Here is a 16,428-nt window from a genome sequence, read left to right as displayed (position 1 = left end):
GGTTGAAAAAGGATATTGCGGTTGTTCATCGAAATCGGTGCAACACTCAAATTAATAGTTTGTCTCCACAAGAACTGAATGAACTCGATACAATAATGTCAACAAATTCATTCCATGATTATATGGATTTAAATTCGAGAACGAACATGCGACAGTTTTCAGATGATGAAGAGTTTACCACCCCCCCGAAATTAAGCAATTTTGGATCTGCTTTACTTTCGCACTCAGAAAAGACTTCAGCACCGGAGACACTATCAAGCCATAAAACTAATAAGATGACAAATCATGTTTTAGAAGAAATGGACAGAAGCTCTTCCAGGAGTCATCCCCCATCATCAATGGGCAATTTGACATCTGGCCATACTAGTACCTCATCACATTCAACCTTATTTGGACGATATTTAAGAAATAATCATCAAACTAGCATGACAACAATGAACACTAATGATATAGAGATAAATGTTGGAAATAGTCTCGATAAGAGTTTTGAAAGAATAAGAAACTTGAGACAAAACATGAAAGAAGATATGACTTCAAAATATGCTGAAAGAAGAAGTAAAAGATTCTTAATATCTAATAGAACAACAAAGCTGGGGCCTGCAAAGAGAGCAACTACATTGACAAATGTTTTTGATGAGGAGGTGCCTAATTCTTCAAACCTACCAATCAACCCAAGGGAGACAATAGAAACACTTCTTGAGGATTCTAACAAATCTGGATTTAGAGAATCAAAGAAGAATATGGACTATGAATCAATAGAATTTGGAGATTTGAATCCGATTCAATACATTAAAAAACATAACCTGCCTACCAGTGACCTTCCACTAATATCTCAGATTTACTTTGATAAACAGAGAGAAGAAAATAGACAAGCAGCACTGCGAAAACATAGTTCCAGAGAATTACTTTATAAAAACAGATCTTCTTCCACTTCTCTTTCTAGCAATAACTTATTGCCAAGCAAGGACAATTCTATAACGTTCATTAATAGTTCTTTACCAAGAAGGAAAATTTCTACTGGATCATCATCTTCTAAATCATCAATCGAAATAAGAAGAGCCCTTAAAGAAAACATTGATACTAGTAATAACAGTAGCTTCAATAGTCCAATCCATAACATACACAAAGAAATTTCAAGAAATAAAGATTCAGATTCTGAAAAAAGAGGTGTGTTACGAAACATAAGCATAAATGCGAATCATGCCGATAATATTCTTCAGCAGGACAATAAAAGATTGAAAAGATCATTGGATGATGTCATTACAAATGAGAATGAAAACAAAAAAATTCAAGAAGTTTTTTACCATCGACCAGCCCCCAAACCCCCCGTCACAAAAAAAGTTGAAATTGTAGAGCCTGCAAAATCAGCTTCCTCATCAAACAATAGAAGCATGATTACAGTTAATGATTCTCAATATGAAAAAATAGAATTGTTAGGTAGAGGTGGATCCTCTAGAGTTTACAAGGTGAAAGGATCAGGCAATAAGATATACGCACTTAAAAGAGTGTCTTTTGATGCTTTCGATGATTCAAGTGTTGATGGGTTCAAAGGAGAAATAGAACTATTGGAAAAATTGAAGGATCAAAGACGTGTAATTCAGCTACTTGATTACGAAATGGGAGATGGTTTATTGTACTTGATAATGGAATGTGGTGATCATGATTTGTCGCAAATTCTTAATCAAAGAAGTAATATGCCTCTGGATTTTAATTTTGTTAGATTTTATACAAAGGAAATGCTTCTCTGCATTAAAGTAGTTCATGACGCCGGCATTGTTCACTCGGACCTGAAACCCGCAAATTTTGTCCTAGTAAAAGGTATTTTGAAAATAATTGATTTTGGCATAGCAAATGCCGTACCTGAACACACAGTGAATATATATCGTGAAACTCAAATTGGTACTCCAAATTATATGGCACCAGAGGCATTAGTTGCTATGAATTACACCCAAAGTAGTGATAATCAACACGAGGGGAACAAGTGGAAAGTGGGAAGACCATCAGATATGTGGTCGTGTGGTTGCATCATATATCAAATGATTTATGGGAAACCCCCATATGGCAGTTTTCAGGGCCAAAATAGACTGCTAGCTATCATGAATCCTGATGTGAAAATTCCATTTCCTGAGTATACTAGCAATAATGAAAAGATTCCAAAATCAGCGATTGAATTAATGAAGGCGTGCTTATACAGAAATCCAGACAAGAGATGGACCGTGGATAAAGTACTGAGTAGCACTTTCCTTCAACCTTTTATGATATCTGGATCAATTATGGAAGATCTTATCAAGAATGCTGTTAGGTATGGTTCCGAGAAGCCTCAGATATCGCATGATGATCTTAATGATGTGGTAGAGACTGTTTTAAGAAAATTTTCGGACTACAAAATTTAGAGGAACAAGAAAAGGAAAACTCAGAATGTAATGGTTATGTCAATGCATTCGTTTAGAGTTTGACGTGCATATATAGGTTCATTGATTGTCATCAGCTTGTTCCTACATTTATATTCATTTAATTAATTATTTTAATCACTTTTTATTCGTCAAATATATCGCATGTCTTTAAGCGAAGAAAAGACACTCCTGTCTGACGGCGCTTAAAATAACATCTTGTTTTGATATTTTTTTCAAAATTTTGTCTTATTGACTCACTACATTTATATATATGTTTATATTTTTCGTTTCCATTTTCCATTTGTAGATTTTTATTTTTTATTAATTTTTACTTGCATCAATAAAGATCAAATCTATCTTGGACCAAATTTAGCCATTGAAGCTGGTCCACTTTCTAGCCACTCTTGCTTCGACAACCACATGTGATCTTTATCGGCCATGATGCTAGCCAAGACAGCACCACCGATAAAAACCATATGTTTTCTCCTTGGGGGATCTTCGATTCTAACCTTAAATTTATCAAGCCTCGAAGGGTCATTGTGTAAGACTCTACTAAACCATAATTGTTTCAGTTCTTTTTCTAATCTTGAAGGAAGACCTGGATACATACTTGAACCACCTGAAAGAACGATAGCTTTATACAATGAACTTCTAATATCAACATCGGCTGATTGCACGGTATTGAATAGTAGTTCTCCCACACCAGGTTGCTCGACATCGACCAAACCAGGTTGGAACAAACACTCTGGAGCCTCAAACCTTTCTTGCCCCACTTTAATTGTCCTCCCATCCGGTAACTCGTACGATTCCACAAGAGCAGTTGTTTCTCTAGCCAGTTTTGTATCCAAGTCTAAGTCATACGAAACATAACATAGTTTTTCCTTTATTTGACGGACTGTTTCAAAGTCTGCGGTTCTATTAAATGCGTAGCCACGACGAGAAAGCAAGTCAATTAAATGCCTAGTCACGTCTCTACCAGCAACATCCAATCTTCTTGTCAAATGACTCAAAACGACAGATTCGTAAACTGGAACTATATGTGTAACACCATCACCCGAATCAACGACGACCCCTGAAGACAAACCTTGTGCGTACAATGCTAACACAGCCTGGATGGCAACGTAAACGCCGCCAAAATCGTATTTTTCAAACATTACCTCGCACATTTTTTCTCTATTTTTCAACGGGTTCATTGGAGGTTCCGTTAATAGAATCTTACCGTTGGAGGTGGATGGTAATTTCATTTGTTCGAAAAAGGCGTAGTCCCAAAGTAGTTCCATATCTGTCCAGTTTTTGATGATACCATTTTCCATGGGATAAGATATCTGTAAGTAGGAACGAACGTCACTTGCCTCATCACCAATCATAATGTCTTTTAATGGTGTAGTAACGCTAGCACGTTCTTCCGCTCTTAAAATGGGTCTACCAACAATAGAAGGAAACGTGTAATCTGGGAAGTTCTCACCAGCACGACCAATTTTGACGAAACCAGTACCCTGATCAAGAACTATATTACGATGGTTAGTATTAATAATATAGGGGTAAAAAAACTAAAAAACTAAAAGAAACGAAGCTGTAGAGGGTAGTAAGCTCAATTGCCATTAGAATTAATAATCTTATTGACAACATACCAATTGGGTTATGTGGATCCATTTTTAGTGTATAGTTTTCTTTGTGTATTGCAGTTACTTGCTCACTGATAGCCTACACTTGTTTCTTATGTCTTTTTTATCCATTACGTGGGTCTTCAAATTGTTTTCGCTTTTCAAATAGCTCACACGACGGGTAATCAACACGTCGTGATATCGGAAATACAATACATACATACTGCCACTATTTATCAAACATATATATATATATATGTATATATATATATATATATATGTATATATATATATATATATATGTTTGATATATAAAATGGAATAAGTCACACCAGACCTTGCTTCTTGAGTTCATCAAAGACCTTCTTACTCATCACGTTCCCTTCTTCGTCTTCTTCTTCTAGTTCCAATTCGGTGGGAAGTTTCGATCGAGAATGTTTTAGCTTTGTGAGTGAAGATGCAATAGAGGTTGCAGATTGTGGCTGCTTTTGCATATTCTCCCAAAGCTTCTGTGCCTCTGTAATTTTAGTTATCCCCTTAAATGCTAAAGAGGGTTCGATGCCCAGGCATCGCAAATGATAAAGATGTGGTCCTTCATTAAAGTGTCTTTCAAAAGTGCGGCGTCCATTATAAACTTTATTCGCACAAATCTCACAGTGGTATTCCCTGTCAAGCCCATGCAGTTTATATAGCCAGTGTGGCATAGGCAATCCGTCGGGACCCAGTGGCATGTCGAATGATTTCCCAAAGAAGTGCTTTTCTTGCAGTTGATCGTCTCTCTGATCGCTACCTTTCTGTTGATCGCCGTCCTTATCAGTTGGATCATACGCAGGGGCTTCATACTTCTGCGTTAAAGCATCCATTTCCGCTATTCTTTCATTTGCTGTAAACACCAGTTTTCTCTCAACAAAACTTTTTGTGTGAGAAAACTCATCTTTAAGGTATTTCAGGTATCGATGCAGCTTATATTCAGAGTATACTGTATCCTTCCTTTTAAATTCGTTCTTCTTGTGGATTTTCCCCGTTAAATGGTTTTCGAAAACAGGAGATGTCTTGAACCATTTGTAACAAAAGGGGCAATGAATACCCTTTGCCTCGGACCTAAGTGATCCCTTACAATATGACTGTTCAAAGTCAAACCTGATTGAACTTTCGATGACTTCTTTGTCAAACAAGGCATAACTTTTGAAGAAAAAGGTTTCTAAATACTTGCATAACTTGATCAAAAAGGCCATGTACCTATCATTCTTACGATCCATCGGTGGGGTTAGCAAATATTTTTTATCGTCAACAAATAACTCTACGACATCGAAAAATTGGAGTAAAGAACAATCGCTTCTCTTAAATACGTTCAACCATAAAGAATGGAATTGTTCTAGCTCCATATATTCACCATATTGCTCGTCTCTAGTAAATATTTTATTCAAATCTAGATCTCTTGCCCTCTCAGACAGTATATTGGTACGTTTTGATGAATCAATAGAAGATGAGAATAAAGCATATTTGTTTCTTTTTGAATTTATATCCAGTTGAAAATTCTCCTCTTCACTTTTCAGCTCATCCTCGAGCTGCCGTAATTCTTCATCAAAGCTACAAAGATCTTTGTCGTCCTCCTGTGAATAGTTTTGACTATTTATATTATTAAAAGACTTTTGTTTCTCTAGATAGTCTCGAAGAAAAAGACTTATCTCATGCTGCTGCAAAATCACCTGTTTTCTATTCCTCTTAACTTTTTTAATTTTAAACAGTTTGTTCTCGGCAATCAACGATGACTTGGGAAGTTTAACATCAGGAAATACTTTGCTCGATTCCTGTATATAGTGGTAATACAACTCTGGATTCCGTCGAATTCTTTCTACTATAGCATTTTCAATAATTTCCATGTCTTCCAACAAGGATCTCCTTGTTTCCAAAAAACTCATCAGGAACAATGAACTTCCTACTTCTATTAAACGGAATTTAAATAAAAACACTCCTTAAAATAGTTTGTCAAGGATCTTTGACCTATTCTATCAGCTAGTTTTTTATCTATTGTACTTTTTCAACTGATATTTAGCACTTCTTTGCTGTGTCTCATCGGAGGAAAAGAATACCAAAAATGCGCTACAAAAAAATCCTAATCACAATCGAATAGTGAAATAACAAGAGACTATAAAGAAGAGGTGTAAATTTATTTCTTTTTTTTTCACTATGGTACATATATAAACTATATATCTTTCGATCTAGATAGTTCTCAGCTGTCTAAAATTTACGCTTTTTCGAGGGACGGGCATTCTTTGCACGTTTTTTCTCTGCCATATTCCTATCCTTTCTGATTTGTTCAGTAGATTTCAATTCATTTCGTAGACCTGGAGCGTTATTATACCCCTTGACGCTAATACCGCTTTGTAGGGCCTTATCCACCTTCTTCTTTTGTGAGTAGTAATTATCTCTATGTTTATCTGGCATTTTAGGTGCTTTCATTTGTTTATGCTTGAACTTCCCACGAACTGTTCTACCATTTGAACCGGTACCTTGCGAAGGATCTTGGAGCAAGTTAGATGGTATGCTTGACTCCCTGGAACCGACCTTCAATGGCTTCAGATTTCTGGCCTTCGACCAATCATCAAATCTGCCGGACCTGAAACTTGCCGCAATTTTTTGACCACTTTCGCCAATGATATATTTCTTATTATCAATACCTTGAGTGTTTACATATTTCTTTCTTTTTTTGTCCCACTTCACAGTAGCCGTTTGCTTATGAACCTGTACTTTATCATCACTGTTCAAATCGTAAGCGGCTTGAGCAGCATCATTAGCGAAACCGTTAGTTATTTGCAACTGTTTGTCTTGTATTTCCCCAGCTGGTGCGTAATGACTCAAAAAAAAAGTTGGATCCTTGAAAGTTTTCGGTTTCTTTTTCTTCTTGCTTTCGTTCTCTTGTGCTTCCAATAACTGGTCTGCATCTTCAAAATTTTTCAAAGCATCTTCGGAAACTGTATAACCTGTCTCTCCATCATCACCTTTCAAAATTTCGTCTTCGATAGAATGTGAAAGACCCGCCATTCTTTCCTTTTCTAATAGTTCCCTTCTTTCGGTTGCCTTTCGTTGAATTGGCGCTAGTTGTTTTCTTCTTCTTTTCATGAACACTGCCATTTCGTCGTCTGGGTTTCTCGTAAATTCAAACACCGTCTCTTTGTTCCTTCTGTTTTGCAATTTAGCCAGAAAGTCCAACTTTTCCTTCTCTTCGTTTTTACCGAAATATGCATTTTGAGCATCCCAACCAGAAGCAATAATTTCCTTACTTCTTTTTAAAGATTCAGGGGAGGCAGAAGTACGTGTTCTGTAATATAGCTTTTCTGCTTTCATGGCTGTCTTCTTGGCCAACTGTAGGTCAAAATTAGAAGTCATCAGGTTTTTATAAAGGTCACCTAAACCTTCAACATCCAGTCTTGGACATGAGCCTAGAACGAGTCGTTTCGTGTATGAGAGTTTTGGTAATTGAAAATTATATGCCGAGTTGCCCTCTTCTACCCATCTTTTCTTCATTACATCAACGAGACTATCGTACATCGGTGTCAGAAGAATTTTTTTACCCAAAAAGAGCTCCAAATCCAGAAGATAAGGCAGTTCATTTTCAGCCACAATCGAATATGCCCAACCTTTGTTACCAGCTCTTGCAGTTCTACCAACACGATGAACAAAAATTTTGGATGAACCCGGCAGCGTGTAATTAATAACATTCGCTAACATTGGAATATCAACACCTCTCGCAGCAACATCTGTAACAACTAAAATGGAAGTCAAACCTGCTCTGAAGTTATATAGTTGATTTTTACGAGCATGTTGATCCAAAGTACCGTAAATATACGAAATCAAGTATCCACAGTCTCTCAAGAGTTGAGAGATGTATTCCACATGATGTCTTGTTGGAACGAATAAAATAGTTGCCTTTTCAGAAGGCAGTTCATTGGCCGCCGGCATTTTTTGTTTGCGGAACTTTTCCTTCTTGAAATTTATCTTCTTCTTTTGACGATCATTTTCGTCATCTGAGTCGCTGTCTGCTTCATTGGTACTCTTTTGAAGCTTTAGAAGTTGTTCACTAGTTGCCAATGGAATCCTTATAACTTCTTGTAAAATGTACAATAGATTTGCTTCTCTGTCTGCATTTTTGCTGGATAGGAAAAGCATCTCTAAATTTTCTGAAACTTTAGTTTCTGCATCCAAACGAACCAAAACTGGATTAACCAAACCAGCCTTGACAAAATCTACCAATGAGTTAGGCAGAGTAGCAGAAAATAACAGAGTCTGTCTTGTTGTAGGTAGAGATGCAAGTAATTCATTCAATTGTTCTTGGAAACCCATTTCGAACAACCTATCTGCTTCATCGAAAACAACATATTCGACACTTTTCAAATCAAGGTTCATTTCGACCTTCAAATGCAAAAATCTACCAGGTGTTGCAATAATAACGTCTGGGTTGCTCATCATCATACTAAATTGCTCTTCCAAGGAATCACCACCGGTTAAGAGGACACTTCTTAATTCCGTACCTCTGGCAAAGTCCTTGAAGACATTGAAAGTCTGCATGGCCAATTCTCTGGAAGGTGAAAGAATAACTGCACGAGCACCAATCTTACCTGAATGACTTTTCAACTTTTCCACCATCGGTAAGATGAATGCTGCCGTCTTACCAGAACCGGTACGTGCCATACCGACAATATCTCTACTTTGTAAAATCAACGGGATAGTCTTTCTTTGGATAGGTGTGGGCTGGCGAAACCCCTTCCGCTTGATATTGTTCAATACAATCTTAGATAAACCAAAACTAGGGAAACTACCTTTTTTATGCTTTTGTTTTTCTAAGTTATTAGTGGAAAAATACTCATTGACATCATCCTCTTCTTCACCTGCTTGAGTTTGACCAGATATATTGTTTTCATCGTCTGAGAGTTCCAATATCGGAAATGCTGCTACTTCCTTTTTATTGTGCTTGTTTTTCCCAGGTTTCTTGTCATTCGTTTTCTTCTTTTTATTGCTCTTTTTACCTTCTTCTTCATCATCTGAGCTGTATTCAATAATATCTTGTACATCACTGGGGCCGTATCCTGCTTCTATCTCATTTTCAGAATCATTAGAATCACTTTCACTATCATTTAAAGCAATATCATTGGCGATATCAAAGGCGATGTCGTCTTCTTCACTTCCAATAACGTCTTGATCTTCAAGATTCCTCCTTCTTTTCTGCATACCTGCCATATTCTAGGTTGGATAGATGCCTGGTGTTAATATGGGTGAGAAAAAGAACATATACTTCAAGTGAGAAGTAGTTACAAAAGAACTGGTAGCTCTCTGTTAAAGCCTTTTTGCATAAATTTCATCTCATCACTTGAAAATTTTAAGAGCGCCGGGTAGTAAATGACCTATTTTTACTTATGAAAACAAAAGATCGTTTGCTATACAAGAATAAAAAGTGTGTAGCATCGCAAGTTATTGAGAACACGAGCATCATAATTTGCCAGCTGGCTGAATTCAATGAATAATGCTGTCACGATATCTAAGTCTAGTAGGACGAAGAAGCGCTGCACAATACAGACCGCAGCGGCTACCAGCAAAGTTTGACAACGTAATAGTGGCGATGTCATCTGGGGTAGATTCCTCAGTTGCGGCAGCACTATTTGCCGAAGAGTTTCCAAATACCCGAGGTGTGTATATGCAAAACTGGTCTGAATCACAATCTTTGGATGATCCAGGCAAAGAACCGTGTTACGAGAAGGATTGGAAGGATGTGAACCGTGTCGCTAAACATTTGAGCATCCCAGTTGAAAAAGTTAATTTCGAGCAAGATTATTGGATTGATGTATTTGAGCCGATGTTGAGAGGCTACAATGAGGGGTCAACCCCTAACCCAGATATTGGTTGCAACAAATTCGTCAAGTTTGGAAAGCTGAGAGAGTGGCTGAATGAAAAGCATGGGACGGATAACTATTGGCTTGTTACGGGCCACTATGCCCGAGTAATGCAGGAAATAAAAGGAAAAGAGTTATTCCGACTACTAAGAGGTATTTACAGGCCTAAGGACCAAAGTTATTACCTTTCCCAGATCAATTCAACAGCTCTATCGTCGTTGCTGCTACCCATAGGCCATTTAACAAAGCCTGAAGTCCGAGATTTAGCTAAGTATGCGGACCTTCCGACTGCCGGAAAGCCAGACTCACAGGGGATCTGCTTTGTTAACAATTCGCAGCATGGAAAATTTAAGAATTTTTTGAAGCATTATCTACCTAGTTCACCAGGTAATATCATTACTTTTGACCCACAATCCGGTGCCAAAACACAGTGGGGCAAACACGATGGGATGTGGTCTTATACTATCGGGCAGAAAATTGGCATATCCATGCCACAAGGTGACCCAAATTACCAAGGACCCTGGTTTGTCAGCGAGAAACTGAAGGACACTAACGAAATCGTAATAGTCCGAGGGAGGGATAATGCCGCTTTATACAAGGATACCATTCGAATCGAAAACTTCGCCTCATTGAGCCCCAAGGAGGATACTATCAATGCTCTTCGGGATATTAGTGCCTTGACTTTGCAGTTTCGGTCGCTTCAGGTCCCAGTCCAGATTAATTCGTGCACGCTGAATAGTTCTGCTGAAAACCTCGACATAACGATAAATGTAGCCTCAAAACAACGTGCCATGGCTCCTGGACAATCTTGTTGTCTCTATGTTGGCGATAGAGTAATTGGGAGTGGGCCCATTTCGCATGTAAATAATAATGATTGATACTCGTACACAATAAAGTAGCAAACAATAAAAGTCACCATTCACGATGCACTTTGTTTAATATTCTTGGCGTACTTACGTAACTACATCATAACTGAGTGTCAATAAGATCCTATTCACATTTGTTGACCATTTCAAACCGAGTTTGACTCAATATATATGAAAGTCTTCTCCGTTACGTTGCTTCTTGAAAATTAACTTAATTTTCTCTCTTAAGCTCCATTTTTTGCTGTCTTATTATACTTTTTTCTTTTTTTTAGATACCAAATCTTCATTTCCAGATTTTAGCCGGACACACTTTAAAGTGAAAAGACATAAAGCAGTAAAAAGAGGATTATAGAACAAGCATACTGAGGTGAAAACAACATATTTATTACATTTCTTCGCAAGAACCATAGTTTACGTAAAAGTACAACATTTCTGCATCTCATTTAAATATTGGTGGCTTTTAATCGTTTGCATCCCTTTCTCTACTAGCCAGAAAACGACAAACAAGTAATCAGAAGTGTGACGAACAAAGAAATAACGCCGAGCTTTTTAATTAAAAATGATTACAGAGGGATTTCCCCTGAATTTCAGCACGTCAAAAAGGTCATCCTTGCCAGAAGAAGATGCAGATGCTCTCCGACAGATCAATACTACTACAGTTAACCAACTGCTGGGATTACCGGGCATGACTTCCACATTTACAGCCCCGCAACTGTTGCAGTTAAGGATAATAGCCATAACCGCATCCGCCGTGTCTCTGATTGCCGGATGTTTTGGGATGTTTTTTCTTTCTAAGATGGATAAGAGAAGGAAAGTTTTTAGGCATGACCTGATTGCGTTTCTGATAATTTGCGATTTTCTTAAAGCTTTAATTCTGATGATTTATCCCATTATCATTCTGATTAATAATAGCGTGTATGCCAAACCTGCATTTTTCAATACATTGGGATGGTTTACAGCCTTTGCTATTGAAGGGGCAGATATGGCTATTATGATATTCGCCATCCACTTTGCCGTTTTGATCTTCAAGCCTAACTGGAAATGGCGTAATAAAAGATCAGGAAACATGGAAGGTGGGCTATACAAGAAAAGATCATATATCTGGCCGATCACTGCTTTAGTGCCTGCCATTTTGGCAAGCTTAGCCTTTATTAATTATAATAAGCTTAACGATGACTCTGAAACTACCGTTGTGTTGGATAATAATAACTATAATTTTCCCGACGCTCCTAGACAAGGTGGTTACAAACCTTGGAGTGCATGGTGCTACTTGCCGCCGAAGCCTTACTGGTATAAAATTGTACTAAGTTGGGCTCCAAGATATTTCATTATCATATTCATATTCGCAGTCTACCTCAGCATTTATATTTTCGTTACTAGTGAAAGTAAAAAAATTAAAGCGCAAATTGGAGACTTCAATCATAGTATACAAGAGGAAGAGAAAGAAAAGATGCTGCTTGGGTTAGGCCATTGGGGGAAAGCGAAATGGTATTTCAGATTCTACTTTAAATCACCGTTTCTGCATTTTTTGAGGAATCTTAGGAATTTTTTCACCATTTCTCTGGTAGATCCTAATGAAGAAACTGACGATTCAAGTAGTAGTGGTACCTTCGATCTTAGCCAAAGTTCCAATGAGGTACCTACACTATTTAAAAAGAGAAAGAAAGGAAATGATGAGAATGTCTCCATAGGTGGTGGAGTTTGCTTACTCGACTATAACAGTTCCAAACCACTCAATATATCCAAAAATAATAATTCTGAAGATATTGATTTAGAAAAAAATAATCTATTTGATTGTGAAAATGACCTTTCATTAAATCCATCAAAATTTATGACCAAACAACGGGAGCAGAATATTAATATCAACATTGTAAATGAAAGACATGAGACTAGGGAAAGTTCGGTGCTGGGACATCAGAATTTTTCGCGTCAAAAATCTCTGGGATCTTCCTTTGCTACATATGATGATGGTGGCGACAGCGACAACACCAATAGAAATATGGATAAAAATATCAATGAAAACAATAAAAATAATGAAAACGGCAATGATAATGATAATGATAATGATAATGATAATGATAACAACAACAACAACAACAACAGTACTAATAACAATTATAATAATAACAATATTGGTCATAATAATGATTTCAGATCAACTGATAATATTCCCCCAGTTTTTAATGGAGCCTTTACTCAGTGTCAAGAATCTTCGCAGGATAGTGTTAAAAATAATAAAAATGAAGGTGATAATTTAAAGTTTACAGATGTCCAACAACACTTTCAGGCTCAAACATACAAGCAAATGAAGAAACGTAGGGCACAAATCCAAAAAAATTTGAGAACAATATTCATTTATCCACTATCATATATTGCAATTTGGCTCTTTCCCATTATTGCAGATGTGTTACAATACAACTACGAAATAAAACATGGTCCCGCTATGTGGGTGTCATACATCGATACTTGTGTTAGACCACTAAGTTGCCTCGTTGATGTCGTTGTTTATCTTTTCAAGGAAAAACCCTGGAACTATTCGTGGGCCAAAACAGAATCAAAATTTCTTATTGAAAAATTTCTTTTAAAAGGTGAGCTTGGTGAGAAAGAAATTCTGAAATTTTGTCATAGTGATTGGGGTAAACGGGGTTGGTATTATCGTGGTAAATGGAAGAAAAGAAAGTGCTGGAGAAATTCTACAAGCACTTTGAAGCGTATGATGTGGTTTATCGATCGTTTCTTTAAACAATTGTTAGAGCTAAAACTAAATTTTGATTTTTATGACAATTGTGACGATTTTGAATATTGGGAGAACTATTATTCTGCTAAAGACTCAAACTATAATAAACGTACAGAATCATATGATACCAAAACTATAAGCAGTGGTCGTTCACTTCCGTCAAATTCACAGGAGCAGCAAACAATACTTGATAACATCAAGGCTGAAGAGGTTGAAGTGCCATTGTTTTGGAGATTCATTCACCATATCCCGATGTTCGATGGCATAGATCTTGATGAACTAAACAGATCGTTGAAAATACGGTACAATCATGACCATTTTTCTCTACCCGGTTTAAAGTTTGCATTGAATAAAAGAGAAAGTCAAGACCAAAATCAAAACGTTTCAAGTAACAGTATGGTTAAATCGAGCTTACTTTCAAATAATATTATGACGCAAGATGACGAAAATAGCACGAAAAAGAATAAGAATATACGCCATCAAGGGACTACCATATCTGAAGACTATCCGCTTAAGATCTCATTACCCGGTACTAATCCTAGTCTAGTTAACGTCTCACAGTGTGACAGTGATAATAGTCACATGGACCTGATAGCCTTCTTAAAAAATGGACCCTTATAATTTTTGAGAGTCAATTTTTCAAAAGTGGGGAGCAGAAAACTTAATAGGTCACGATGTGCAACTAACATGAATAGCGCACCTTCCTACTTTATATATATTTTACGTAATAATATATGGCATTATAGAGTTATTCATTGAAGCAACGTAATTAATCTACGAGTTTGCTTATTTCCATTCAATGGCGAAGGATTCAAGAATATATGAAACAAACGGCCGACCGAAGCATTGAAAAAAGTTCAAAAATTATAATAAAGATGAACGCAGTTTCGTTTATATAATAGAATAAGATGTCCATGCAATTAAATAAGAGTTTAAGAAAGTTGCTTACTGTGCCAATAATAATGGCTCGACATTCCAAAAGGAATGCATTAACTGCAGACCTGTCTCTGGCAAGTGATACAACCTCATGTGAGTTTAATAAATATTTGCAAAATGAGGTCGAAAGGGAGAAAGAAATTCAAAAGAGAAAAAAAATAAAGCGAACTCAATCAAAAGATCTATTAAGTCCGAATAGCAAATCTAAATTCCAATCAAGAACAATAGGGAGTAAGAAGGAGAAACATAGACAGATAGAGCCAGAATATGAAGTCATCATTGATGGGCCTCTCAGAAAAATCAAACCCTACAATTTTACCTATAGGACCTTTTGCAAAGAACGTTGGAGAGATAGAAAGTTAATTGATGTCTTCACATCTGAATTTCGAGATCGTGAACCTGATTACTATCGAAAGACAATTGCCAGCGGAAATGTTTGTTTAAACAACAAGGCTGCAGACCTGTGTACTGTAATTCGCAATGGAGATATGATTACGCATCAAGTCCATAGACATGAACCCCCAGTCACTTCTAGGCCCATAAAGGTTGTTTTTGAAGATGACGACATAATAGTTATTGATAAGCCTAGCGGTATACCTGTTCATCCTACTGGCCGATATCGGTTCAATACGATTACGAAGATGTTACAAAGAAACCTAGGATTTGTCGTAAATCCATGTAATAGATTAGATAGGCTCACGAGTGGACTAATGTTTCTGGCAAAAACTCCAAAGGGAGCTGATGATATTGGTGATCAGCTGAAAGCTCGAGAAGTTAGCAAGGAATACGTGGCGAAGGTGGTCGGAGAATTTCCGGAAGGGGAAGTGGTTGTTGAAAAACCTCTTAAACTAATTGAACCGAGGCTTGGTCTTAACGCAGTATGTCAAATGAAAGAGGAAGGCGCAAAACACGCAAAAACTGTTTTTAACCGGATCAGCTACGACGGAAAGACGAGTATTGTAAAGTGCAAACCGCTTACTGGGCGATCACACCAAATTAGGGTACATTTACAATACCTGGGCCACCCAATTGCTAATGATCCTATTTATTCGAATGATGAAGTGTGGGGTAGCAATCTAGGAAAGAATGGACAGGTAGACTTGGCTACAGTTGTAACCAAACTTGATGAAATAGGGAAGAGCAAGCCTGCTAAAAGTTGGTTTTATGATAGTTACGGGTATGGTGAAGTACTGAGGCAAGAAAAATGCTCTGTTTGTGAATCAGATTTGTACACTGATCCCGGTCCTAATGATCTTGATCTTTGGTTGCACGCATATCTATACGAATCCACCAAGACTGAAGAAGAAATCGGAGAAAAAAATTGGTGCTACAAAACTGAGTATCCTGATTGGGCTTTATCTATATAATAGTTTTCTGAATTAACTTCCTGAGAATAATATATAAAGAATGGTTCCACTTTCCAGTTAGTTATTGTTTACGTGAAAATGACAATCATAGACAATAACACATTAAAATCATAATCTTAATTATTGAAAGCGAAACCTTAACATAGAGAAGACAATGAGACGCAAGAAACCATCAACTTCACTTCTGTTTTCTTTTACTTTTCTTTTTCTACCTTCTTGTTAATCTAAAAATTCACCGAAAACAAAAGAGCCAAGCGTTGGAAGTAATTACAAGAAGTTTCTCGCTGTTCAAGCTACGTTTCTTTTTCTACTGAATATGAATTACAAACTATCTTAAAGACCGGAGACTGCAAAGTTAACGTCGTCGATTACCCAGTTAGGAGATATTCTCCCTCTATCTATCGGAACACACAACAGCGGCCGGTCTCCGCTGTTGCATTTTTTTTTCTTTTCCCCTTTTCCTTTTCTTGATCACCCACTTGGTAAAATTTCCTTTACAACAGACAACACATTGAGCGCAAGGCTCTGATCTTTACGAAGAAATCTTTTTTCTCCTGAAAGCATAGCCTATAGGCTGAAAAAGCAAAAAACCTTAATGATTGACAGATCTTCTTTGGGAAACTTTGAGGCGGTGCTA

The 16,428-nt window shown here is 37.1% G+C and overlaps 7 protein-coding genes across 7 annotated transcripts; 4 read left to right on the top strand and 3 right to left on the bottom strand.

Annotated features, from left to right (window-relative positions):
* Window positions 1-95: 95 nt before the first annotated feature.
* On the top strand, window positions 96-2,393 carry MPS1 (serine/threonine/tyrosine protein kinase MPS1; the record flags this gene model as incomplete). The annotated part of the gene is made up of 1 exon (XM_056226740.1): window positions 96-2,393. The coding sequence occupies one exon, from the start codon at window positions 96-98 to the stop codon at window positions 2,391-2,393; it is 2,298 nt and encodes a 765-aa protein (XP_056080985.1).
* A 353-nt stretch (window positions 2,394-2,746) lies between these two features.
* ARP2 (actin-related protein 2) lies at window positions 2,747-4,046 on the bottom strand (the record flags this gene model as incomplete). Its single annotated transcript, XM_056226739.1, has 2 exons — window positions 2,747-3,900; window positions 4,025-4,046. The coding sequence occupies 2 exons, from the start codon at window positions 4,044-4,046 to the stop codon at window positions 2,747-2,749; spliced, it is 1,176 nt and encodes a 391-aa protein (XP_056080984.1).
* A 277-nt stretch (window positions 4,047-4,323) lies between these two features.
* On the bottom strand, window positions 4,324-5,919 carry PRP9 (SF3a splicing factor complex subunit PRP9; the record flags this gene model as incomplete). The annotated part of the gene is made up of 1 exon (XM_056226738.1): window positions 4,324-5,919. One exon carries the CDS (start codon window positions 5,917-5,919, stop codon window positions 4,324-4,326), a length of 1,596 nt encoding a protein of 531 aa, XP_056080983.1.
* A 319-nt stretch (window positions 5,920-6,238) lies between these two features.
* On the bottom strand, window positions 6,239-9,235 carry DBP10 (ATP-dependent RNA helicase DBP10; the record flags this gene model as incomplete). Its single annotated transcript, XM_056226736.1, has 1 exon — window positions 6,239-9,235. The coding sequence occupies one exon, from the start codon at window positions 9,233-9,235 to the stop codon at window positions 6,239-6,241; it is 2,997 nt and encodes a 998-aa protein (XP_056080982.1).
* A 283-nt stretch (window positions 9,236-9,518) lies between these two features.
* SLM3 (tRNA-5-taurinomethyluridine 2-sulfurtransferase) lies at window positions 9,519-10,763 on the top strand (the record flags this gene model as incomplete). The annotated part of the gene is made up of 1 exon (XM_056226735.1): window positions 9,519-10,763. One exon carries the CDS (start codon window positions 9,519-9,521, stop codon window positions 10,761-10,763), a length of 1,245 nt encoding a protein of 414 aa, XP_056080981.1.
* A 547-nt stretch (window positions 10,764-11,310) lies between these two features.
* On the top strand, window positions 11,311-14,109 carry GPR1 (Gpr1p; the record flags this gene model as incomplete). The annotated part of the gene is made up of 1 exon (XM_056226734.1): window positions 11,311-14,109. One exon carries the CDS (start codon window positions 11,311-11,313, stop codon window positions 14,107-14,109), a length of 2,799 nt encoding a protein of 932 aa, XP_056080980.1.
* A 287-nt stretch (window positions 14,110-14,396) lies between these two features.
* PUS9 (pseudouridine synthase PUS9) lies at window positions 14,397-15,791 on the top strand (the record flags this gene model as incomplete). Its single annotated transcript, XM_056226733.1, has 1 exon — window positions 14,397-15,791. One exon carries the CDS (start codon window positions 14,397-14,399, stop codon window positions 15,789-15,791), a length of 1,395 nt encoding a protein of 464 aa, XP_056080979.1.
* Window positions 15,792-16,428: the final 637 nt, after the last annotated feature.

This window comes from Saccharomyces mikatae, assembly GCF_947241705.1.
Source record: "Saccharomyces mikatae IFO 1815 strain IFO1815 genome assembly, chromosome: 4".
Taxonomy (NCBI): Eukaryota; Fungi; Ascomycota; class Saccharomycetes; order Saccharomycetales; family Saccharomycetaceae; genus Saccharomyces; species Saccharomyces mikatae.
Note: the sequence above shows the minus strand (reverse complement) of the source record. Positions and strands in the feature narration are given on the sequence as shown.